Here is a 26,641-nt window from a genome sequence, read left to right on the forward strand (position 1 = left end):
AAGTCTGATATGCAAGGTGAGAAAATAACAGCAGTGCCATCTTGTGGACATGACTGTTTCACAAGCAAGATTCAAGTGTGATTACCCAGGACTTGAGTAGGGGATTAATCCAAGCGCATGTCCTTACTCCTTCATTATAATTTGTTGTTTATCTTTTATATGTAGTGGCTTTGTTTTCTTAGTGGAATCTGTCCCCAGGAAAACACATCAGGAATTAGATAACCTGATGTCTGTTGAAAGACCTGAATCAGTGATAAGAAACTAGTGTTTTTGTAATGCTGGAGATAAACGCACAAGTTAATTCCTTTACAAAAGAAATAAAAGATATAGAATGCCCAATGCAAACTTCATATGAACTGTTAATTTTACTCAAGATTTTGATAGCAAAAAGAATGTTTTCACTCCAGTAGATGTTGTGACACAATAATACTTTGTTCATGGAGAATATTTCAAATCCTTTTATGTTCCTGCACTAGGATTACTCAATTCACACCAGATTGGTGATAAGCGTCATAGTGCTGGCACAAAAGGACAGCCCCTTCTGGTAACACCAGAACTTGATCTGATCGCTACCTGTACCACAACAACACTTAACAGCCCTGGTCACCTTTCCCTGTGTTGTAGGCTGCGTCACACAAAGGATTTATCTGGGCCAAATCAGGGCTTGCCCCTGACATGCCAGGGATCAGTGACAAAACACTGTGCCACTGATTTTTTGTAATTAATATTTACTTGCCAACCATAGGAACTTTTAACATGGTACACAACAAAGCCAAACTATGGAACGGGGATGCTAAGGATCAATAGTTCTGGCAGGCATTGTGTAATCTCTGTTGAATACATTACTAGCAGGCTCTAAAAAGAAGGAAATGTCACCCATGACTGCTAAAGGAAAATACAATTTCCACCAAGTGCTCTTTGACCTGGTCAGAAATAATGGGCTTTCAACCAATAGCTTTTCATTGCCACATTTTCAATGGAAATTTAAAAGAACCATTATTTTCCTTCTGAATTAGTTATTTAATTCATATGTCATCTTTCAATCAAATGCTACCCCCAAAGTGGCTAACAATAAAATAAATACGTTAGTACTGATTAAGAATTTTAAAATCAGCAACAGCACCCTACTTAAGTGTACCCAGAAGCATATCCCACTGATCTCAGCAGGGCTTACTCCCAGTGAAGTGTGTGTAAGAGTGCAGAATATTGAGATTTCTGTTGCAAGGAAGACAACTGGGTTTGCGCTGTAATTATTGACTTTTAAATATTTCAATATCTATATAAAGATGGTATTTAAATTGGAATCAACTTTACAGCAAACCAGCACTGAAAAAATATCATAAAAGCTTTATTTCATGGGCCTGACACTTACTTGTTCAGGAACAGTACCTGCAGGGAAATCTCTATAGTAGACTAGCCCAGTTCTGCCACCCCACCCTCAGTATGTGTTCCTGAGCATGTGCAAAAGTACAGTACCAAGCCCTTACAGAGCATGTGTGTGTATATCCCTATTTTCCAATCCAGCTCTCCATAATTCACTTTTTCAATGAACGTGAGTTTTGGTTCATTAGCTGAGCTAAAGAGGGGAGGCAGAACAAGGATATGGAAGCCACACAAAAGCACCCTATTTCCTATAACAGCCTGGTGTGCTCCCGCGTACACACCAAGGGGGTATATCCGAGGAGAAGCAGAGCTCTATACCCTATGGGTCTCCCTATGTGTCCACAGGGAAGAATCATGTCCCATGTATTTATTAATTTAATATAAAGGAGAAAAATAGTAACAATAAGGCATTTCACTGATATTTAAAGTATATACTTTATTTAGAGCTATAAAAATACATTTTTGTTGGTATCTGATTATAACAAGGGAGGTTAATCAACGAGATATAATTTTATAGATTAGGATCTATATGAAAAGCAATGGAGGATCTTTGGGGTTTGGTATAATTTACTTTACAGAGCCACCCTCTGAGCAACAACCTAAGTGCAACAGTGTCTCCCCCACCCCTGCCGCCTCATTATATGCTATTTCAACAGGTCAAGGACACATGAACAGGCTTCTTAATATCATATACTTTTTGTTCTTTTTTCACACTGAAACCACATAACCAGCCAGAAGTTAAAGGAGAATTTGTTTAAATTTGTACTAATTTTTAAAAGGCATAAAAGAAATGAGTTCCAGAAGTCAAATAACTGAGAACAGTTAAGAGAGAAAGGGGGAGTTTTGTGCACATGCATGTGGGAGTTAGCGAGTGTTGGAATGGTCAAGTTTAAGAATGAACTGATTTTATACTGGAAAGAACATGAGAGAAGAGTGCAGGCAATACACAAAACTAAATAAAAGGGAGAGCACTTTGCTCTCTTTGCCTAAAAATGTGGCTACTCAACTCAAAGTCTACTGGTGAGGCATCAGCTTCCTGCAGCCTGATTAATACTATTAATACAAACCAGAATTTACCTCTCAAGATTAGCACCAGGAACAGGAATAAAAACATGCAAGCCCTAATGGTTTTCAAATTATTATTTTTTGAAAATAATTTTTTGAAGGTCACAGGTGGCAGAGAGCTTCATGGGCCCCATTGGAGTTCACTGCAGGTACCATGGCCCTGCAGCCACCGTATTGAGGGCTCCTGGCTTAAATACTCTTCTAGTCTGATTCAGCAAGCTAATGTGTCTCAGACAAACTGGGAGCAAAAATCATAGCTGGGTCCCCTTCAATATTGTGTTCTTTGTCTGCCGAAACAGGGAAACAAAAACGAACCTTTTTTTGGTGGCTTGCTAAATATACCTGTGACTTTACAAAAAAATGGTCTCCCTTAAGTTTGTAGCTGCTGAATCATATGGACACAGGATAGCTACAAGCTCAATTAAGATTTAAAAAAAACCCAAGGAGCAGGATATAAGAAAGAGAAGTATATGTAAGAAAATGTAGTGGAAAGGAAAATTAATAAAGGGAAAGAAGAAAAGCTCTATAGTGCAACTACCATATTAAAAATGCATGTGGTAAGTAAAAGAGTTTTGAATATAATTTTCTCATTTTTTTCTCTGTAGAATAAACACTAACACATAACGGCATTTCAGGAAGTCAGGTCAACCCCAATGCACATTTCTAATCTCTAACAGTCAGCTCCATTGTGCAATCTTGCAATACTTTGGAAAACTGATTGGCAGACTGGAAAGCACAGATTATAACAAAATATTTTTGTTTTAGCAGCCAAAGTGGGAAGCTAAGTAAGACTGGGAAGAGTGAAGCATGGCTGGAGAAGAGACTGACGATACACATTTCCTCATGCCTAGCAAGAAAAAATAGGTCTTTACCTTCTTAACAGAGCAGCAGGTTCTTAAATACCTTTTCAAAATACACAGGTCCCCTAATGATCCTAAGCGCTGAAATTCATGTGTTCATGTTAGTGAAATAGATCTTTGCAAGAAAATGATATTTTAATGGAAAGTCACTCAATTCTTGGACTAAGCAAAGAGGTTTGGAGTAGTTCTATAGTCACTAATAACATATGAGGCACCAAAAGTCAGTGTGATGTCATAGCCCATTGCTGAATTGTTATTTCAAGCAAACAAGTAAAAAAGGCACACATAATTTTCAAAACAGAACTATAAACTCCCAAAACAGAAGTTTCTTGCGTAACGTCAATCCGCAAGTTGATTGAGATCTCTTAGGGAATTTCAAATACTGTTTATGGCCTTTATCATCTTTTAGTGAGATTATCTAAAGCCCATTCAAACCCTTAAAAATGGGAGTTTGGAGGGGTGAATGCCTATAGCCATAGGTCAGGATTGCTTCTCCTCTCCCTCTGGGGAGCATGGCAAAATTTGCACTTACTTTTTCGAGCCAGCTGACCATGTACACTACCCACTATCACTGTGTGAAATGAGAGAGAGGGAAGTGCAGAGAAAAAAGAGTGAGGGTAACAGAGATGAAAAGAGGAATTATATAGAGAGACTGGTTGGTGCATAATACAAAGACAGAGAGGCCTAATGGGAATGCAGACCTGTGGTTGGTGAAAAGGAAGGGAAAGGAGCATGCATTGTGGAGTAAAGAAAGAAAGAGGTCTATGGGGTGATGAAAGAGAAGGCGAGAGGCTAAGCAGAAAGAGTGATTCAGAGAAACCTGTAGTGGTGCAAAGAGAGAGAGAGAGAGAGAGAGAGAGAGAGAGAGAGAGAGAGAGAGAGAGAGAACATGCATGTTTAGAACACAGTTTTAAGTTTTTAATAAAAATGCTTTCCAACAGTTAACAGTGATGTGGCCTTCTTGATATAATAGAAGTGTAAAAGTGTCCCTAAGAGACATTTGAGTTGTATAGCCCAGTTTCACAGTATTACATAATAGCGTTTTTAGTTGAGTTTTTTTTTTTTAAAAAAAAAGATTAGCTGGGGGGCAGGGCGCTTACTGGCATTCATGGTATTTGGAACAGGCACCATCTGTAGGACGAATGAAGAATGATTACTACTTAAATATTTAACAACACTACGATGCTGGTAGTGAAGATAAGAATGCAGACAGGAGGAATGCACTATAGCTCTATTCCTGCATTACATGGGCATTGGGGAAGAGGTGAAGTGGAGCCATGCTCTAGGCTCCACTACTGAGGTTGCATCTCTGGGATAGCCCCACCCCCAACATCTGTGCAGAGCATGGACATTGCAAAGGATCTCCTACACATGCATAGAGATTCTAAACATTAGGGGTTCCTTTACAGACATTCACACTCAATGCACAGACATTGGTGGGGAAAGGCAGGGCTGGGCCAGGCACACAACTTTGGGACACGGCCAACAGTACAGCCTCATGCCTACTTCAACACATGAGTGCTGACATGTGTGTGACACATTAATAGGACTATAAGGTGTTTTAAAGCCTACATTGGAGAAACTGAAGATCACACACCAAAGAGCTCAAACAGAGGAGCAAATACCTAAAAAAATTCCCTCCAATGTCCCCATTCCATCCTGTGTTTCTTGCAATAACACAAGAATTATTAGGTCATTCTGTGGTTTTATGGGGGTAGAACAATTCCAAGAGATGAATTTGCTTTTCTTACAATGCCTTTCCCTATCCCTCACTCTGCCTAGACATGTCAAAGCTATTGTGAACATGGTTATGTAGATCCAGCAGATAGATGCCCAATATATAGCAGGTATCCGACTGAAGTTATGTAATATGAATCAGAAAAAGCGGTATAGATTTAAACACACTGCTTTTCTATGACTGTGCTTAAAAAAGAATGTGACCTACATTATGCACTTTACCTGTCAGTAAGATTTGTAGTTGCACCCACAGAGAAAATGGGGACGGAAGAAGATTAAGAAAGGGAAAGGTTGTACAAGAGAGTTCATCTAGTAATAATCAAGATTCAAAAAAAGGCAATTTAAAAGGTTAGAAGTCAAAGAATATAATAACCCAGAAAGAATGTCTAAATAGCGCTGGAGCGCCAGAACAGGATGCGTTCAGCTAAACCAGCAGAGTCAGTTGGGCTCAAGATAAAGATTATTTATCTAATGAGAACTTGTTTGATGTTCAAGACTGTTCTCTGCTCTTTACAACCAAAATGCCAGAGGGGAAAAATATATTCACAGCAACCAAAGGCTGTAAAAATCCAGCTGGTTATATAACAATGCAAGTTGAAGGTTATCAGCTACAGAGGGGACGTTTCTGAAGCTGAACACCTTTCAAAATTGTTAAACTCACCACCACAGTGGAACGCAGCACACCCCAGGTACAGTAAGAGCCAGTAGCAGCATCCGCCAGTCTCTGATGAAGTAAGCAAATAGTGGCAGCAACATGTAGCCAATTGCAAAAAATATGCAAACTCCTAATGTAGAGAATATAATACGAACTGATTTGCCAAGAATTTCTGTGCCTGTTCAAAACAAGGAGTGTGGGTTAGCATCTTAACTCTTTTTTTAAAGTTACCCAAAATATTTTATTGCATTTTGAAAAATAAATACAGCCTTTAAAATGGAGCCATTTGTCCTACAGCATGGACCAAAATTAGAGTACGCTTAAAACAAGCCTAGTTAAAGAATTCTCCTGATCTAACTGTTGCTTAATGTTTAAGTTATGATGTAACTTTGGTGGTGGAGGGAGAAAAATCAGGTATGTTGGAGGGGATTATCAAACAGCCATTATTATTAGTGAGAATATGTTTCAACAGCAATAAAAATAATGGAATTGCCTTTGCTAGATTTGACCAATCTAACTGGTCACATAAGAATCCAACAAGAGCCAGTCATATACCTCTAGGCCATGGTTGAGGAACCTGTAGTCCTCCAGAAATTGGACTACAATTTCCAACAACCTGACCATTGGTCATGTTGGCTGCAGCTGATGGGAGCTGTAGTCTAACATCTGTAAGGCTACAGGTTCCCATTTCTAGGCAATCACAAGCAGGGTATGAAAATGATGGTCATTACATTTGTCTGCAGCACCCACAATTTGACAATATGGAGGCTCCATTTAACTAAGGAGCGCTGACAGATCTATTCACCATGAATTTGTATAATCTTTTTTTTTTTTAAAAAAAATCCCAACTCATCGAAGCTAGCGACCATCAACATACCCTATGAATTCCATAAGTTAATGATGGATTGATCTGGTTTGCACAACACACTAAGCCACCATGGATTATTATTGTTACTATAACATCTGAACCTCAGGTGGTATTTCTATCATGGGTTGTTGATTTTTGTAAACAAACCATGCTGAGAACACATGGCTTGTAGAAGGATTTAGGGTGGTTTGTTGTGACGTCTGAACCCGGCATGGCATTTTATCATGGGTTGTTGGGAATGGCTAGAGTTGCCTGTCGTGTGTAATGGACAAGTCACCAACCCATCATGGCTTATTCTCAGGGTGGCTTAGCGTGATGTGCGAACCAGCTTATTGTGTGAAGTACTAGGGTTTTTTATTGGTCCTTAAACCTACTGCAAATCAGCTTCACTGAGTATTACTGGGGAAGAGAGGAGAAAAAATCAATTCTCTACATTACTCATAGTTTTATATAAAAAAACAGTTTTTATTGATTTTTTAAAATTAATTACATAAAAAGGTGGCCTGCTCAGCACAAGATTTTAAAAACTATCCCTTTTAATACAAGTACCAATAAAAATCATGGATGGCATTTCACTTTTTCTCACACGGAGGGGAAAATGTAGGTTGACCACATGGAAACGAGGACAGGGCTCCTGTAACTTTAACAGTTGCATAGAAAAGGGAATTTCAGCAGGTGTTATTCCCTCTTTTATACAGCTGTTAAAGATACAGGAGCCTTGTCCTCCTTTCCGTATGGTCACCCTAGTAAATGTGATTTACTACAAGAGAGGTGCATCCTTGCTATTTACTGTTTTACTCTGTACAGCACCATGTACATTGATGGTGCTATATAAATAAATAATAATAATAATAATAATAATTTAAATGCAAAGAATGAATGCTTTTGCTTTAGAATTAGTGTTTTTACTCATATGCACGTTTATGCCAATTTAAATGGATTAATTACCAGTCTCTGGTAACCTCTTATGTAGATTACTACAATGTGTTATATGCAGGGCTACCTTTGAAAATGGTTCGGAAACTTCAGTTGGTTCAAAATAGAGCAGTGAAATTTTTAACGGGGATTAGGTGATATGATCATATTATGCCAGGTTTTTGTGATCTGCACTGGCTTCCAGTCCGTTATCAAACCCAACTCTAAGTACTGGTATTAAGTTTTAACAGTTTAAATTATTTGAGGCCAGGTTACTTGGAGGGTTGTTCCTTCATATATATCTATATATCTGCCCAGACCTTACGGTCATTTTCAGAAGCCCTTGTCCAAGTGCACTTGTCCAATGAGGCTTACCTGGTGCCTACTCTGTGTATATGTGTTGGGGGGTGAGGTGTTAGTTGGTGCCAAGTAAAGACCTTTTTATTCTCTTTTTTGTTTTTCAGTTTTTAAAAAAATGTGAGTGTGTTTTAAAATATTTACACTGCTACTGGCTTTTACTTAAGCTTTTGTTCTGTTTAAAATGTTTTAACGTGATCTTTTATTACGGTATTGTATTCTATAGTTTGGTTTAGTGAACTGTCCAGAAAGCTGTGGCTATTGGGCAGTAAAGAAATATAATTAAATTAAATTAAATAAAAAGATAGCAAATGCAGCAATCTGTGACAAATGGGAGCAGCGTGGTGACTAATTGCACCCCTCCTCCATTCTTGCCATTGTTACTTATTCACCCACAATATCATGTATTCGTTTCTGTAAAGATGGAGTCACATTACTATCTTCCATTCAAACACTCAGCAAGTTCAAAAGTGAGTTTGTCAGATGTATGGTAGACTAGGGAATCCAATGCATATTGGACCTATATATCAGTCTACCTTTCATAGTAATCTCATCCCGATAGGTCTCCCCACTCCTGAAAGAAAGCCATGGTATGAATCCATTTATAAATCTTGATAAGATTTCCTTATCCAACTAAAGTGCAGCAACTTGTTCACTATTTTCATCAATTCTGCAAACAATCTCTCAGTTAATTTATGGGAAATAAAATGCCTAAATACATTCCTCTGGTCATGAGATTTTAAACAATGTCTTTAGGATCTTAAGTCCAGCAGCAGGTTTTGTTACTGAATCTAAATTTCAAATGACCACTATTATTATTTTTTACAAAGAGCTAACAGTGAATTCTGGATGTCTCACATGAATGGCAAAAAAAAAAAAAAAAGGAAAAAAAGATCTACACACACAAACACCTACCTTCATCCAGGTACTCATTTAAAACAAATTTTGTTTTGTTTTAATTACCTGTTTAATTACCTATTACGTCCACTGACTAAGTACTCCTAGTCTAAAGCACTTAAATCACAGTTTCCATTGGCCTATTTTAACAAGGCCAATGAAATGCAGCAAACCCAATTACACTGTTCATAGAAGGATACAGACTTTGACTGAGATCCAAAGGACAGCATAGCTAGAGCTGTGCATCCAAGGGTAACTTGTGTTTCTAAGAAAAGCAGTTCCTTAAGCCACATGGCTTAAAGTAAATCCTAGATGTATGAGTAAAGATGTTAAAGGCCTGGAAACCGCCCCCCCCCAAAGATCTTTTTCATTTGTTTTTTTTAAAAAAATGGATTGTAAAATATTTTCTTTTAAAATGATTTTTAAAATAACAATGTGTTCATAGAATCATAGAATAGTAGAGTTGGAAGGGGTCTATAAGGACATCAAGTCCAACCCCCTGCTCAATGCAGGAATCTACCTTAAAGCATGGCTGTCCAGCTGCCTCTTGAATGCCTCTAGTGTGAGAGAGCCCATGACCTCCCTGGGCAATTGGTTCCATTGTCGTACTGCTCTAACAGTCAGGACGTTTTTCCTGCTATCCAGCCGGTGACAACCTTTCAAGTAGTTGAAGAGTGCTATCATGTCTCCCCTCAATCTTCTATTTTCCAGGCTAAACATGCCCAGTTGTTTCAGTCTCTCCTCATAGGGCTTTGTTTCCAGACCCCTGATCATCCTCATTGCCCTCCTCTGAACACGCTCTAGCTTGTCTGCATCTTTGTTGAAGTATGGTGCCCAGAACTGGACACAAAACTCAAGATGAGGCCTAACCAGTGCCAAAGAGAGGGGAACCAGTACCTCGCCCAACTTGGAAGCTATACTTCTATTAATGCAGCCCAAAAAAGCATTTGCTTTTTTTGCAGCTACATCACACTGTTGGCTCATATTCAGCTTGTGAACTACAACAACTCCAAGATCCTTCCCATTTGTAGTATTACTGAGCCAAGTATCCCCCATCTTGTAACTGTGAATTTGGTTTATTTTTCCTAGGTGTAGGACTTGGCATTTATCCCTATTAAATTTCATTCTGTTGTTTTCAGCCCAGCGCTCCAGCCCATCAAGATCACTTTGAAGTTTTTTCTGTCTTCCGGGGCATTAGTTATCCCACCCAATTTTGTGTCATCTGCAAATTTGATAAGCGTTCCCTGCACCTCTTCGTCCAAATCATTAATTAAAAATGTTGAAGAGCACTGGGCCCAGGACTGAGCCCTGTGGTACCCCACTCGTTACCTCTCCTCAGTATAAGCACTCTTTGAGTCCGATTCTGTAGCCAACTGTGGATCCACCTAATAGTTGTTCCATCTAGCCCACTTTTAACTAGTTTGTTAATCAGATATCATGGGCACTTTGTCAAAAGCTTTGCTGAAGTCAAGATATATTATGTCCACAGCATTTCCACAGTCCACAAGGGAGGTTACCCGATCAAAAAATGAGATCAGATTAGTCTGACAGGATTTGTTCTTGACAAATCCATGCTGGCTTCTGGTAATCACTGCATTATTTTCAAGGTGCTTACAGATTGACTTCTTTATTATCTGATCCAAAATTTTCCCAGGGATGGATGTAGCTCTCAGGTTCCTTCTTTTTGAAGAAACGGACATTAGCCCTCCTCCAGTCGTCAGGCACCTCACCCGTCTTCCATGATTTTGCAAAGATAATAAACAGTGGTTTTGAGAGTTCTTCTGCCGGCTCCTTTATTACTCTAGGATGCAGCTCATTGGGTCCTGGAGATTTGAACTCGTTCAAAGAAATTAGGTGTTCCTTGACCATTTGTTTATCAATCTCAAACTGCAATCCTGCCTTTTTAGCTTGTACTTCACTTTTTCCAGGGGGGTCATAGACCTGCTTTTGGGAGAAGACTGAGCCAAAGTAGGAATTGAGCACTTCAGCCTTTTCTTTGTCATCTGTTATCAATTTACCATCCTCATTAAGCAGTTGAACCACCATTTCTTTCCTCTGTCTTTTACTGTTCATGTATCTGAAGAAAGCCTTTTTATTGCTTTTAGCATCCCTCGCTAGTTTCAGCTCATTCTCAGCTTTAGCCTTCCTGACGCCATTTTGGCACTTCTGTGCTGCCTGTCTGTACTCGTCTTTTGTAGCCTGGCCTTCCTTCTACTTCCTATATGTATCCTTTTTTATTTTCAGGTCACCTTTAATTTTTTTGTGAAGCCACATTGGTTTCTTCTGTTGTCTTCTATCTTTTTTCCTTGTTGGAACTGTTTGTAATTGTGCCTTTAAAATTTACTTTTAAAAAAAACTCCCACCCATCTTAGACTCCTTTTCTCATTAGGGCCACTTGCCATGGGACCTTACTTATCATAGTTCTGAGTTTATTAAAATCAGCTTCCCTAAAATCCAGAGTACATGTCTGGCTACACTCAGCTTTTGGTTCCTTTAAAATCAAGAATTCAAGTATGACGTAGTCACTTTCCCCCAGAGTTCCCGTAGCTGTCACTTTATCCACTAAGTCGTCCCTATTAGTCAGTATCAAGTCAAGGATAGCTGATCCTCTAGTTCCTTCCTCCACTTTCTGTAGCAGAAAATTATCACCTACACATGTCAGGAATTTCTTGGAAGGGCCACTTTTGGCAGAATTTGTCCCCCAACAGATATCGGGGTAATTGAAGTCCCCCATCACTACTACATCGTACTTCCTTGAAACACTAGAAATTTGCTTTTCAAAAGTTTCATCCTCCTCTTCTCCCTGATTGGGTGGTCAGTAGTATACTCCGACTATCATGTTCCTTTTATTCCTTGCCCCATTTATTTTAATCCAGATACTCTTGATGGGGCCACTAGGCTCATCCTCCTGTATTTCATACATTTCTATTTGGCCTTTAGTCCCCACAAATTTCTAAAAATCCGGAATACTTTTATATAAAATTAGGGATGTAAAATGTCTGGAAATTTTGAAGACACGGGGAGGAGGGTTTTTAACCCTCTCTGTAAAATTCCCAGTATAGTTATTTCTTTCATTCCTTATTAAAACTTTGGATCTAACGTATTTTTTACGGCGAGACATTTAGGGATGCTCCGCCTCCAAGTCATGCTCCATTTCCCAACATATGACTAAAGTCACCATATCATAATAAGTGAAGAAAATATTTATTTATTGATCATTTGGGTTTGTTTAATTTAGAGTTGTTTAATTCTGGGCAGTCAATCAATGTAGTTCTAAAATCCTCAAACACTCAGGTTATGCTGCCACATGCAATGGGACAATGTAGGTTACTGCACTTATGTTTCTTTTTATAACAAACAAACAAACACTTTGAAGTTTGGGACTATGGAACTCACTGTAAAAGTTTTTAATAAAGTTAGACCTTATCATTAGGGAACTCTGCCTCAGTTATAAAACCTTTAATCATTACAATTATTGTTTATTCAAACAATAATTACAAATGTACTGACTTTACTTTTAATTTTTTTTAATTTTAATCATTTTGTTAGCAAACTAAGTTATACATAATACATTTAGAGAACAATCTGAGAAACAGCCTCCTTCCCTCCACCTTCCCAAAGTCTCTGCTAGATGGGCAAAAATCATCTAGCTAAACTGCAGAATGGGAGATGTGAAGCACCAACCCCTTGGAGGCTTCCGACTACCCAGCATGCTTAAAAAAAAACATTGCATAGTTTTTCTGAAATTGTTTCCCCCTCCCCCCAATTCCCCTAGGAAACAACTGTTCCCCCCACCCTATGGTTCCAAATTTTCAGAAATATTATATCTCTACTTCTGACTCATACTTCAGCACAATGATAGACAACTTCATCAATGTCTGATTAGGCCCAATTTGGCAGTTAAGCTCCACTTGCTAGTGCTAGTACATATAGGGACAATGATCTTTGGTTAACACTCCAGGGATTCTTCCTAAAATGCCTTGCAGTATGCTTTTTATCTCATTAAACATTTCATCTGAGGTGACCACATAAACTATGGTGAAAACATGGGTGGGACACATCCAGTTACAAGAGGAAAAGTATCAGTATTCTTTATTCTTTGTTCCTCAGTGCAGCTATTACAGCAGAAACAGAATGTCTTGAATGCTCTTTCATTATTTTAATTCTCTTTCTGAAGCACTTACTGTCTACCATTAAAGATTATAATCTTGACAATTCTAGGGAGTAAGCAGTTTGCTTAGAAAATTAATATTTGGCAATATAGTTTTCTTAACATGGTGTAGTGATAAAGAAATTGTAGTAATAAAGATAAAGAGCATCATGGGGTGACGTTTGATCCGGTAAAAAACCAGGGTGAACTTAACTCTTTTATCCAATAAACAAGGTATGATGCACCTGCACAACTTGAGATCCACACTAGGGATTAAAGTTTCTTTTACAGGTGAATCGACTCAAATATGACACCTGAGACAAAACTATGCTGTGCTTCAAAAGTTTCAGTGTCCAAATTCAGATTATATCAGCATGAGAGACAGCTACAGGCACCCAAAAATAATCAAAACTGAGTTTAGCAGAGCAATAGGAAGTGAAATGCCTTTTATAGAACAGTTTTAGAGAAGACGCTTTTAGAAATTGATGGTGCCAAGAGAGAATTCTTTTCATTGAACTCAGTGTTAATGATTTCCTCAGAAACAAATATTTCTCAAGAGGAAGATTCATAAAAACAGACACGGCTTTCTGCTGTTACGATGTCCTCATCAAGGAACTCTCAATGGGTAAAATCCAACATAAATCTTACTTAGAGCAGACCCTTTGAAATTAATGGGATTAAAGTTAGACTTTTTGCTCAGTAACTTCTGAGAACCTCACGGTTCCTAGGAACTCTGTCTGCAAGCCACTAACATACATGTAATAGAAGTGTGCTAGGTGTTGAAGCAAAGAGATTGCATGGATTGGGAACAGATTTGGAGAATAAAGAAAACTTGCACAGTGAATCACTGATTAAATGTGTCCCCGTAGTCCAGAAAAGGCCAAAAGTCCTCCTTAAAGGAAACTAATTGCTCCAGTTTATTGTGATGAGCATATGGAAACCCTAAGTATGTCCAATGGAAGGGACTGTAGTAATCCATAGGTGTAAATTTGCCATATAGAATGCCAACCAGCCATGTCTCCCACAACCGTAGTTCATGTTTCCCTACTTGGCTAAACCAATACCTCTGCTCGACAAGCTCACCATTAGTACAAACCTTTCCACAGCTCTTCTCCCCTGTCCACTACATGCTAGATGTTTGTGGCTATAGTACCTGAATTTTCTTTAGCAAAATGAGAACAGAAAATTTGTACAAGTAGGCATATGCCAAGACCTCCATATATTATTTCTCCATTCATATTGCTGGGCAGAGAATGAAAATGAGAAACAGCTTAAGCATCTTTCATTTAAACCCACTAAGAATGCTTCCACTTACCTCAATACTCTAAAGTAACTATGGTAAATTGCCAAATAACTAGCATTGCACAGACATTTGCTACCTAGCCAGACACAGTCAAAGTGGGGAAAAATAATAATTCTGGTGTCAACATTTCTTTTAAAACTTTTCACCATGAAGGCTTTCATACATTTCAAAAGGAAGCGAACATTTTCTGGCATTTTCTTTTTAAAACAGCAGCAGAAGAAAAAAAGACTGTATTAATACATGAAAAGCTTAAATCGGTATCAATGATAACTATAATCAAATCTGTAGAGGGGTAGTAATGTTTGGAATGGGGTGGGGGAGGGAAGAATCAAAGAACAATAATCTGAATTTCCAAGCAGCTTGTTCTGAGGGTGGATACATGGAAGCAGGCATGGTCTGGTAACTACTTTCAAACTGCACCATATGGAGGCTTATTCTGCATAGTTAAACCATTTGACTGTTACTTTAGTGTCTCCCTCCCCTTGCTTGGTTACCTTCCCCACTATCACAATGGTCTTTGGAGCAGAACTCTTTCTCTCCTGCTTATCTACATAAATAAATACTGATAGCATGGAATACATAAACAAGAGAAAAAATATTTAAATTATCTTAGCACTTTGTGTTGAAATTTTTTCCAGGTGTATGCCAGTCTAGTATCCACAGGAATACATTTTTTTTAAAATAGTCTATTCAATTTATTTTTAGTTCACATATCCAAAATATTTGTCAGCATATTTTGGTGAAATACAGTTTTTTAAGTGTCCTCTGCTTGACACATTTCTCACCAAATTGTTGGAAGTTTAATATCTAAAAATAATTTCCATGTCACTACTGAAATTCCCTCTAAAAAAGAAAAAAAAGGCACATCTCTGTCATCTCATCTAGTTTAGCCCTGAAAAATATGTCTAAATCCTTAACCTTTAGCTGACATGGCAGTAAAACAGTGGTCTGGAATCTCAAGCCTAAACATTTCTCCATAAAGGCAGGATTATTGTGACCACAGAGTTCCAGGCTACACCTTTTGACCTCATTCCCCATGAAGTGGGACGGGGAGAAGGCGCAAAGGCAAAAGCCTCAGTACTCTGATCCTCAGGGCTGCTATTATAGCAGAAACAGATAGTCTTAAATACCTTAAGAATGCTTTGTCTAATTTTGCTTGAAAAAAGGATTTCTATTAATTCTCTTTCTGAATCATTGGCATTAAAGACTGTAAACTTGACCATTCTTAGGAATCAGCTGATTGCTTAGAAAATTAATAGTTAGCAATATAATATTTCTAACAGAAAGAAACTGCAGTAATGAAGTTAATGAGCCAGCCTATGTTAGACCATGTGAAAGAGGGTGAAATGAACTCTCTTTCTATCTGAACATGACATGTCTGCATAACTTGGGATGCACAAACAAAGCAAACTAAGGACAGAATAAACATTTTAGCAGCCTGCCTGGGATGGTACAAACAGGGACATTCTAAATCTAATGTACTTGGGCTACAACCAAAGGCTGGTAGTCTGCAAACAGCTTGGTGGGTTATAAGGACCATGATATAGAGTTGCTTCTTTTGACAAAGACAATTTGGACAAGCTTATTACTTATTGTATAAACATTCTTCCTTAAATAATCAACCCACCCCAACCTACTTCCACCACCGCCTTTGCCATATTACAAGTTGGCCCCATGGGAGATTTAAACATCATACCATCAAAATATGAATTTCCTAAAGATGTGCCTGCCAATTAACACTAATGCAGGAGGTGTTTAACACTTCCTGCACCTATCAATTGTTCCCATTAAATGCTTTCCAAGGCAGTTTCCCCACAGCTGGGTTTCTTCTAGTCTGGGAAGCCAGGAGGAGGGAAAACTTTCCAAAATGGCTGTGCGGCATCCACGGATGGAGGAAAGGTTAAGTTGCCTCTTCCTACTTGGCAATTCTCCTCTGCAAACACCTCCTTTCCACATTTGTATTATAAAGAAACAGCGGTCTTTCACTTGTAGGAACTAGTTCTGCTCCTAATGAAATAGCAAAGATGTCAAAATAAACTATGACAAGTGAATTATGCAATAAAATGAAAGCACCAAAGCTGTTCTTGAACCTGACCATGTTTTTGGTCCATTGGCGTCAACTGTAAAAGACACATACATTAAAACCATTGTCTTCTTGCAAGTTTAAGACATTTGACAACCATTACCAGCTGAAAGTGTTTTGTCTCACTTGGCAAATTTAGAAGCTTTCCTCTTCCATCCAACTTTTGAATTGCTTTCCTCAGCTTTCCCAAATGCTGATCCATACTTTTTATTTATCTCTATTAATTTTGTTAGCTTTCCTAAAAAACAGTTTCACTGCTTAAGTATGGGATTCTCTATAACATAGACTCCTTTCTTACTAAAGGATATTGCTTAGGCATACTCATGCCACCATGCTTTACATCAGTTTAAAATTATAAAAAAAATATCTTACCTAATATGAAGGCCACAACATAGTTCGAAATCTGCCCCATGCCAACTATAACAAACAGTACAGTGAACATTTCCCAGCTGGTTGAGAAGATCTGCAGGAAGCTGAAACCTGTCTGTACACCCATGGTTGCAAATAGAATAGCCTTTCTGCCAAACCTTTTGGGGGAAAGAGAAAGAAGGAAGATTACTGTCAATGAATCCACACTATAATTATTTCTGGGTGCTACAGCAGGAAAGACTTAGCAGGTCCATCCAGCAGATGTTCCTCTGGCAATGTGCTATAAGCAAAGGAGAAAGTAGTCTACCTTTGGAAAGCTTACATATTACTTGCCAGAGCAACATTTGTCTCCAGCCATTGCATCGTCCGTTATTTTCACTAAAAACTAGAACAAAAAGGGTACATCCAATATCACACAAGTAGACTTCTGCTTGTGCAACAGGACTTCCCCTTTGAGGGCAGTGTTTTTGTTTTACCAGCAGACAGACAGAATGAGATACAACATGTAATTGCTGTAACATTTTATGTCCCTTTAATTTTTTACAAAAATAGTAACAAAGGACGTACACGCTAAAGAATCACTATTAACAGTGTTGCCACATCTGTACCTACAGAACCTTGAATTTTAATTCAATCTGAATATTTTATTTAGTTCAATAGAAGGTAAAAGTGTGCAAAAATCCATATGGAAGCATGCCAAAGTGCATGTTGGCCACCCGTGTTACAAGCAGCACCAGCAACAGGGGTTTGAGGCACGCCAGGTTAGGAGGAAAGGAGTATAAATTCTTAACTTCTTCACCAATCCTACACTGCTGTCTCCTTCCCAGTTAAGTAGATAAATGGCAAACGGATCCAAAGAGAGTTGGATACATTCCATAATATATCATATACTTTGGATTCAATTTATGACATAACTGCTAAAAGGGTGACCACCACCAATTTATAATCTGCATCCAGTAATGGCAACTCATAGGTGCAAGTTAAGATGGTAATTAATGCGTTATGCACATTACACTAAAATACCCTTACTTAAAACCATGATATTTATTTATACTACTGCACTGATCAAAACTACCAGTGTATAGGTAACATTCTGTGTTTTTCTGCCTCCTATGTAATGAAAGCACTGCTTAGTAAATCCGGTCAGATAACAGCACTTGGAAAATAGTCATCAGTAGTTATCAGCTGATATCATGTAATAACATTACAATTAACAATTCTGAAGACTCACTGACAAAAAACTGTTTGCCTTTCTCAGTAATGTATTTAGATGAACACACGGTGGCAGCATGTTATCCTCATTGTTTACATGATTGTTTTTCTCTTGATAAGAAATGCAAATCTGTAGCCGTGGAACATACAGATATTCTGATATTCAGCTAGACAAACTGAGTAAGGCAAACTCCAGGTTACTGATTGGAACATGGCTGGCACATGACAGTAGCATGCATGAATCTGTTTTGGATTTTTGGTAATAATACAGAAAGCACCAACAACTTAAAGGCAAGCTATACATGATAGGTATTATTATTGTTATTTATTGCATTTCTATACTGCCCCATAGCCGAGGTTCTCTGGGCTGTTTACAAAGATAAAAAACATTAAAATACAGCAGACGAAGTTTAAAAAAACATTTACATAAAACACACAGACAATTTACATGAAGAAAACATACTGGTTTGTTGGTAGTATCTAATCATGTCATAGTGCTAATGCAAATTACACTGCGCGGGCGTAAGAAACATCTAGCACAAGCCAATAGTTTAGCTTGCGCAATGGGATTCCAAATGCTACTGTGCTAGAGGTCCTTATGCTAGTGCAATGTAATGTGCATGATCAGCTCAATGACACAGTTGAACATGTCCTAATGCAAATATATGTACGGAAGCCCCAACTTTTGTTTTTAAATGAAAAGTGGCCTGAAGAGCTTCACTGGGGTTCCAGTTGCACATTTGTTTTCATAAATGTGCATCTGGAACTCTGTGGGGGAAAGCAATTGGGGGAGGGGGCAGGATTTGCAGCAAAAATTGCCCAGTAATAAAAGATTAAGCATATGCTGAAGATCACATTTTCTCAAGGTCGCTTTTCATAATTTAAAACAAAAATCTCCCAACAAAACTGTTGGGGCTTTGTTATATGTGTAGCATGTCCTCACTGCTGCATTTTGGTGCTCAAATTCTAACCCTGATTCCAAAAAAACTTATAGCAATGGTTTACCACCATTAGCTTTCTTTTTCAATTGCCAGCGCTAGTGTATTTTCATTCATTTCCTTTGGAAATACATGTGCTTCACACTTGTACAGAGTCACGCATGTGTAGGATGTAGCAGCCAGAAAAGTGTGCTTTTTTTGCTTTTTGCTTTTTTTACTGAAGTATGCGCCCCCATGAGTCTAAAAAGTAAAAGTATGAATCATCCCAAGCCTGACAGATTGTTCCAAGTCTGCTGCCATATTGAGTGAGTAAGACTGGTTTTGGTTCTGTTCATCAAAGTTGGAATTCACTGTCAGACTAGAATTGTTTTATTTCCACCAAACCGCAATACAAAAGATAAAAACAAAACAAAATCCTAGGACAGCTAGCTGAATGCATGTACTTTACCTGTCCGAGAGCTGTCCTGATATAAAGGATCCAAGCAGCACACCCACAAAGAACAGAGATGTAGTTAAGGGGGTTTTCCAGTCATCATCACATACCAGATTCCACTACAAGAGAAACACAGCAAAGCAAATTCTATGTTATTTTGCAATTATTTAGGGTATAAACTTAAATTTGTTAGTAACTACACTGATGGCGTCTGAATTGGCAGTGACTAACAAGGAATGGGATCTTGGAATGGTGGGGAAAGATCAACCAAAATTGATCAGGGAGGTGGAGCCACTTTCCTATGAGGGAATGTTAAAGTGTTTGTAGTTTTGTTTAGTTTAGCTTAGGTTTTTTTTTCTCTCTATTGGATTACCCTCAGTTAAGGATCAGGGAGAATTTTGTTTGGTCTGCAGTTTTAAGTAAACTGACCTAATTAACTCTTCCTAGATTACATGCAAATTAGTATATAGTTGCCCTTTAACTTATGCATTCCTCCAAATTTTGCAATGCAGTTTTGAGCTCAAAAATTGTGAACAAAAATGCATATACTAGGCTACATTACCTATAAAAATATATGAATTTTTATGTGATTAAAAAAAATTCAGAGTAATGCAAAAATTGGACACAATAGACTTATGATTAAATACATATAACTCTGATGCAAACTGGAAATACATCAATTAATGCATCCCTATTCCCCATTCTAGTATTAAGAGCAAGAGAAAAGAAATAGACTCGCAGTAGATTCAGGACAGACAAAATAAATTACTTTTTCAAACAATGCAGAATTAATTTATGAAACTTGCACTTATGAGTCGTAGTGCTAGCAACCAGCTTGAATGACATTAAAATAGGATTTTGAAGACACTAAGAAACTCAGCCTGAGTTGTGAAAGAGACAATCTTGGTCGGAACTGTAAATTTTGGCTTGCTACTAAGGCCAGTTAAAATTTGAGAAATCCTATATGTATGTACGCATGTGTAATATATCTGTCTTCCTCTTTCTTGGTCATGGCACACTGCTACCGGTGCAACACAACTGTGGGGTTGTGACCCACGATATTGAACAAATTAATTTGATGTTATTTCTGGGCACTGCCTTGCAATTTACCTTATGCCAGCAAGTTCACTTTTATAACCATCATCTGTGTTTAAAAGAAATTAGCTGTGTTTCAATTAATTTTCCTATATGTACAGAGTTCAATGGCATCTCCTGAAGAGAAGATCAATACTCCACAAATCTAGGCCAAATACACTTCAGATGAAACCAAAGAGAGCAGAGGAATGCCAACAGGCAGATTTAACTCCCACAGAACATGGATTACATCTTTGTAAGAGCCTTGCACAATGCACCCAATTGGAAAATATCAGCCAAATGTCAAATCACTGTCAGCAGAGAAGAAACTAACCACTCATTTCTAATTCTCCAATTGTACTATTTAGGTATTTCATGTACTTTCCACTGATTTAACAACAACAACAACCTGGAGAGGAGAAGGGGAGCTGGAGGAAAAATATAAATATACAGTAGCTTTAGAATCCCCTGCCCCAAGAATCATAACTGAAATAAAACATAATCCACTGATTGAGGTGAATCCGGCTGGTCTTATTCCTTCCTGTAGATGCAGAAGGTGATGGAGATTGGTGTGTAGTTTGTGTCATCCAAATGTTACACTTATAAGCTGAATTCAATAGTAGTGCCACCAGAAAAGGCGGAGAGTGAATCCAGGCCCACTGTTTTTAGAGATATCTTTACTCCTGGGGCCCTAGTAGAAATATTGTATTGACTCATGGATACTCATTCCCCCAAGATCTTTAAATGAAGGGAGCTAACCAAGAGCTTGTAAAAAGGAAAGGAAAGCACCCAGATAAATATCTTTGCTAAGGCAAGCGAGGAAATTTCAGAGAAGGCAGCAGAGTTTATAGGAAATGGGTCAAGCAGTGATTTTTTTTAAAAAAGAAAGGTATGTTTAATTTTTAAAAGAACATTAAAAAAAAATCTGTATGCTGCTGTGTGCATGTGACTCCATGACCAATCTAACCATGATATGTGTTGACCACAATTTTGAAGCTGAGTAGACAACATTCAGAAGGAATATGGGGGAGTAGCATGCTGCCTACTACAACTGGTGGTAGCTGGGGCAGGAGCCACAGATTCTCTCTCTCTCCCTCTAGATCGCTGCCACCTCACCGTGTTTTTTCAGTTTTAAGAATCTTAAAAGCGAAAGAGCGAAACAATGTGGCTTGGTGAGGATCTTAAGATCACCACACTCTCTTTCTCTCTTACACACATCACATACACACGGCTTTGAAAAGCATGTACCGCAGGGGTTTTTGGAAAGTGGACCCTTGTTTTCCAAAGCACTCTTTGCCAGAAGTGTTGTAGACCACAAAACTGCAGCCAAGAGCCAAATAGCTTGCCTGCTCTTGCTTTAAGGGATGCCTCTGAGTACAGAACACAATACCCTGTTCAGGCATTTGCTTGAATGCATGAGGGCTTAACGTGCTTAGCAGGTTGGAGCCATGCATGCTGGCCCCAGCCCCTAAGTCTGCAGGCACCTTAGTTTACAGGATGACCTTTGCTCGCTGAGTTCTGTCAACATATTCAGCTGAATGAGCATACAGAATTCCCACTGTCAGAAACTCTGATAAGGGAGGTGATCACGGGAACTCTGTAAGTGTGTTCCGCTTTCACAGAGCTCTCTTCAGACCTTTGTGCTCAACGTGTGAAAGTTCAACTGGATAAGGTGTGCAGAGATACTGGAGGCAGAGCATATGTCCCCCTACACACAATCCTTGGTTGTGCTTTTATATTGTATTTTATATCAGGTTTTCATACTGTTCGTTTTATACTTTGAATGGTTTTAATTTTTGTGAACCGCCCAGGGAGCTTCGTCTATTGGGGGGTATAAAAATGCAATAAATAAATAAATGGGAAAACATCTCTATAGGGCAAAAGCTGGGTAAATTGTGTGTTGACATGTCCTTGTTGTCACACAAGCAGCATGTATATATCTATGGCAGCCTTTAGCCAAAGGTATGATGTGCATACAGCAGACCTATGCATTATGTTGTTATTCACCAGGAAATAGCCATAGCTCGGTGGTAGAGCACCAGCTTTGCATGCAGAAGGTCCCAGCTTCAATCCCCAGCCTATGAAAGAATTCTGCCTGAAACCCTGGAATGCTGCTGCCAATCAGTGGAACAATGTTATTATTCAGATTAAGGCAGCTTTGTATGTTCCTAGCTCAGATATACCTTACAATGTAAATCTAGTTTGGGGGGAAATGCGCACACACACTCTCATTAGATTCAAAACAACAAGATGTATTATTACAAAGGTTATTCTCAAACACACATGTGTACAGCGGAGAAAAATGACTTGGTTAGCGTACCCGCCCCCCAGCACATCCTTCCCAACCCGATGCCCTGCAGATCTTTTGAACTACTTCTCCCATCAGCCCCAGCCAGCATGGCTAAGGGCAGGGATGATGGAAGTTGTGATCTAAAACATCTGGAGGCTGACAGGTTAGAGCAGAAAAGACAAAGATTAGTGAAAACTTGGAGAAATTAAGTGTTACTAGATAAGGAGGTGAAATGGCACTAGGGAAATGGCAGAAGGGGTCCAGAGGCTATACCTTCGATTCATCAGTATCTATAGCTTAGATACGGATGAATGTTGGACTGTGGCGACAGGAATGGATAAAATTGGGAGGGAAAAGTAAGGTACAGCTATTAGTTACCCAATTCAGAGGAAAGGGAGCCCAAAGGATTGATTGCAAGAAGTTATAAAATTGCTATAGGTACTACCCTAAGGTTTCTCAGCTTAGAACCACTTTACAAAAAACAGGGTAATAGCCTCAGTTCCTTTAGGCACTATTGAGTACCAACCTATCAAGAGACAGACGGATAGCAGATAGCTCCAACAAGAGTTCAGACTCTTGATTTCCTGATACTCAAGGGAATGATGGGGAGATCAAATGGAGGCCATGCCGTTATTAGGGACTCCAGAGTCACCACAGTTTGTTAAAACAGATTTAGCTTTTGGTGTTTACTTTAGAGTACCCAATATAATTCAAAAGATTTCAAGCTCCCTCAAGCTTGTTAGCAGCTGATTCCCAATACCTTACACACTTTTCTTGACCACCTCCCTTGAATCCAGAGCTGGCAATGCACACAACGTAAGCCAAACTGTTTCTCACCGCATGAAATCCAGCAATAGCTACCATATCAGAATTGGTAAAGTGTTCTCCGTGGGTGTATCAGGTCTCTCTAGGACAAGGTGGGCAACCTGTAGCCCTCCAGATGTTTTGACTATGACTCATATCATCCCTCATCATTGGTTATGCTAGCTAGGCCGGATTACAGTTGTACACAAAAATATCTGGAGGGCCACAAGTTGAGCATCTCTGTTCTAGGAAAATGTAACTAATAAGGCAGTTCAATAGGAAACAGGAATACGATTCAAGGGGAATCCTGGCAAATGTGGGTTTGATAGAGTAGAGAACCATGCTAGTAAAGAGAAGTGATAATGAAAATCAGCTGGACCCCAAGATTATTCTAAGAGCTAAAACACATCAGTGTGAAATTTGTCCAAATATCAAGGCAGTTATAGGACTTCACATAAGAAGTACAAAGGATTTGATTTCTCAGAGGCTGGACTCAGGATGGGTAAAAACAAAGTGGTTTGGCTCCAGCTACTGAATACAGAGTGCAGTGATTACATTTAGATCCAGCTAGGTATTCATAGAATCATAGAATCAAAGAACAGTACTGTTGGAAGGGGCCTATAAGGCCATCAAATCCAAGCCCCTGCTGAATGTAAGAATCCACCTTAAAGCATACTTGAAAGATGGCTGTCAAGCTGCCTCTTGAATGCCTCTAGTGTGGGAGAGCCCACAACCTTCCTAAGCAATTGGTTCCATTGTCGTATTGCTCTAACAGTCAGGAAGTTTTTCCTGATGTCCAGCCGGAATCTGTCTTCCTGTAACTTGAGCCCATTATTCCATGTCCTGCACTCTGGGATGATCAAGATCCTGGCCCTCCTCTGTGTGACAACTTTTCAAGTATTTGAAGAATTTGAAGTCTCCCCTCAGTCTTCTCTTTTCCAGGCTAAACATGCCCAGTCCTTTCAGTTTCTCCTCATAGGGCTTTGTTTCCAGACCCCCTGATCATCCTCGTTGTCCTCCTCTGAACTCTTTCCAGCTTGTCTGCATCCTTCTTGAAGTGTAGTGCCCAGAACTAGACACAACACTCAAGATGAGGCCTAATGAGTGCTGAATAGAGGGGAACCAGTACCTTGTGCGATTTGGAAGCTATAGTTCTATTAATGAAGCCCAAAATAGCATTTGCTTTTTTGCAGCCACATCACATTGTTGGTTCATATTCAGCTTGTGATCTACAACAATTCCAAGATCCTTCTCGCTTGTAGTATCGCTGAGCCAAGTATCCCCCATCTTGTAACTGCATTTGGTTTCTTTTTCCTAGATGTCAAACTTGGCATTTATCCCTATTAAATTTCATTCTGTTTTCAGCCCAGTGCTCCAGCCTATTCAAGGTATCTTACCACAATATTCAAAGCAAATGGAATAAAGAGTCATGTTACAGCTTAAAAACTAACACTTTTATTCTGGTATAACTTTTATGGATCCTGCCCACTTCACCAGATGTATGAAGTGCTAACCTTAAATTAGAAGAAAAGAGTCATCAAAGGTACATAAAGTGCTTTGACTTGTTTCAAGCTTTGAACTGTTAGGTAGGTGAGAATGCTTCAGGATGACAATTAAGTAGTTATTTGTTTATCTCTTCCAGTTGCAGGGAAACCCTTTAATTAAATCAAGGTGAGGTTTGTGTGCAATGCCTACCTTCTAATTTTGCAACATTCAAAAGCCTTAGTTTTGTTTCTAGCAGCTATTCATCCAACAAAAATAGATTCCCAAATTAAAGTTCCAAGATAATGTGCGGTCCTTTCCTGGGGAGATGTTAAGAGTTCTCACACTGGAAGTGAATCTATAGCCACCATTGCCAGGAACAGCCTTTCCCATCTAGGGCCCTCAACATGTGTTTGACTCCTCCTCCTAACATCCCCACATTCCTTCGAGCTGACATTTCTCTGCTCTGCAGTAGGAACCCTTTGCACAGAAAGGGAAAACTGAGGCAACCTAACATTAAGATGGTGTGAGAAAGCAGAGGGTTGGGGTGGGAGTGAAGGCAAGATACATACAGCAACAAAGAAAAGCAGTCTTTTGAAACCACAGCAGCAACCCATGGCAAATCTTTCAGCACACATTTCCCTGCTCCATCTACTATTGCACTGGAAGAGAAAACAGGCATGCATGTTAAATTAAAGCTCCTTGCAAAGCAAATTGGGCGGGAGGAGGCATTCAGGAGATTTAAAAGGGAAAAACCCAGAGAGGCATCACGAAGAAAATCTGTTTCCAAGAGATCATAAAGGAAATAGTAACAGGCCAAAGCCAAATGACAAAGAGATTTAAGCAAACAGACAAAACATCTAAAAGGGGGAATAAATTCACACACAAATCCCACTGTTGCTATGTGATCCCTTGCACTGAAATGATATTAGTATAGATACAAAACCTGGAAGCATCTGTTAAGGTGAGCCATAAATAAAAGACTTCTAGAAGTGGTGTAAGTTGCTATGTACTATGCAAATTCCCAGTGATTGTACATCAGTTTGCAGTTGAGCATATCTTATACTGCTACAACATCAGGAAATTATTTTAAGTGCATAGGTTTGTATTTTAAAATCTTAACTTCACTGTCCTCTTTTTTAAAACCTATTCTGTCACTCATAAGAAGAGCCATGCTGGATCAGACCAAGGGTCCATCCAGTCCAGCACTCTGTTCACACAGTGGCCAACCAGCCATCGGCCAGGAACACAAAAGCAGTAGATGAGTGCAACACCGCCATTCCACCCATGTTCTCCAGCAATTAGTGTATATAATTGCCTCTGGTACTGGAAGCAGTACATAGCCATCGGGACTAGTAACCATTGATAGCCTTCTCCTCCAGGAATTTATCCAACCCGCTATTAAAACCATCCAAATTGGTGGCTATCACTACATCTTCTGGTAGTGAATTCCTTAGTTTAATTATCTGTTATGTGAAGAACTTCCTTTTATCCATCCTGAATCTCCCACCAATCATTTTCATGGGATGACCCCGGGTTCTAGTATTTTGAGAGAGGGAGAAAAATGTCTTCCTGTCCATGTTCTCCACAACATGCATAATATTTTACCCCTTTTTTTTCATAGTTTATTCATAATTATTATCCAAAGCAGACTCCTTCACGTGGTTCCAACAAGAACTTAATACTATACTTTCTTCTTGCACCATAGGTGTCTAAATGTGTGAAACCATAAACAAAAGGAGGAGAGCCTGCAACACAGGTCAGAA

The 26,641-nt window shown here is 38.9% G+C and overlaps 1 protein-coding gene across 1 annotated transcript in view; it reads right to left on the reverse strand.

Annotated features, from left to right (window-relative positions):
- The window catches only part of SLC22A4 (solute carrier family 22 member 4), a 58,516-nt gene that overhangs the window by 17,295 nt on the left and 14,580 nt on the right, over positions 1–26,641 (reverse strand). Inside the window, exons 2-4 of the mRNA XM_063120703.1 lie at positions 19,241–19,344; positions 16,646–16,800; positions 5,707–5,878 (exon numbers count right to left, since the gene is read on the reverse strand). Coding sequence (XP_062976773.1) covers positions 5,707–5,878; positions 16,646–16,800; positions 19,241–19,344 — 431 coding nt within the window. The remainder of the gene's footprint in view (positions 1–5,706; positions 5,879–16,645; positions 16,801–19,240; positions 19,345–26,641) is intronic.

Source organism: Elgaria multicarinata, chromosome 3, assembly GCF_023053635.1.
Source record: "Elgaria multicarinata webbii isolate HBS135686 ecotype San Diego chromosome 3, rElgMul1.1.pri, whole genome shotgun sequence".
NCBI classification, from domain to species: Eukaryota; Metazoa; Chordata; class Lepidosauria; order Squamata; family Anguidae; genus Elgaria; species Elgaria multicarinata.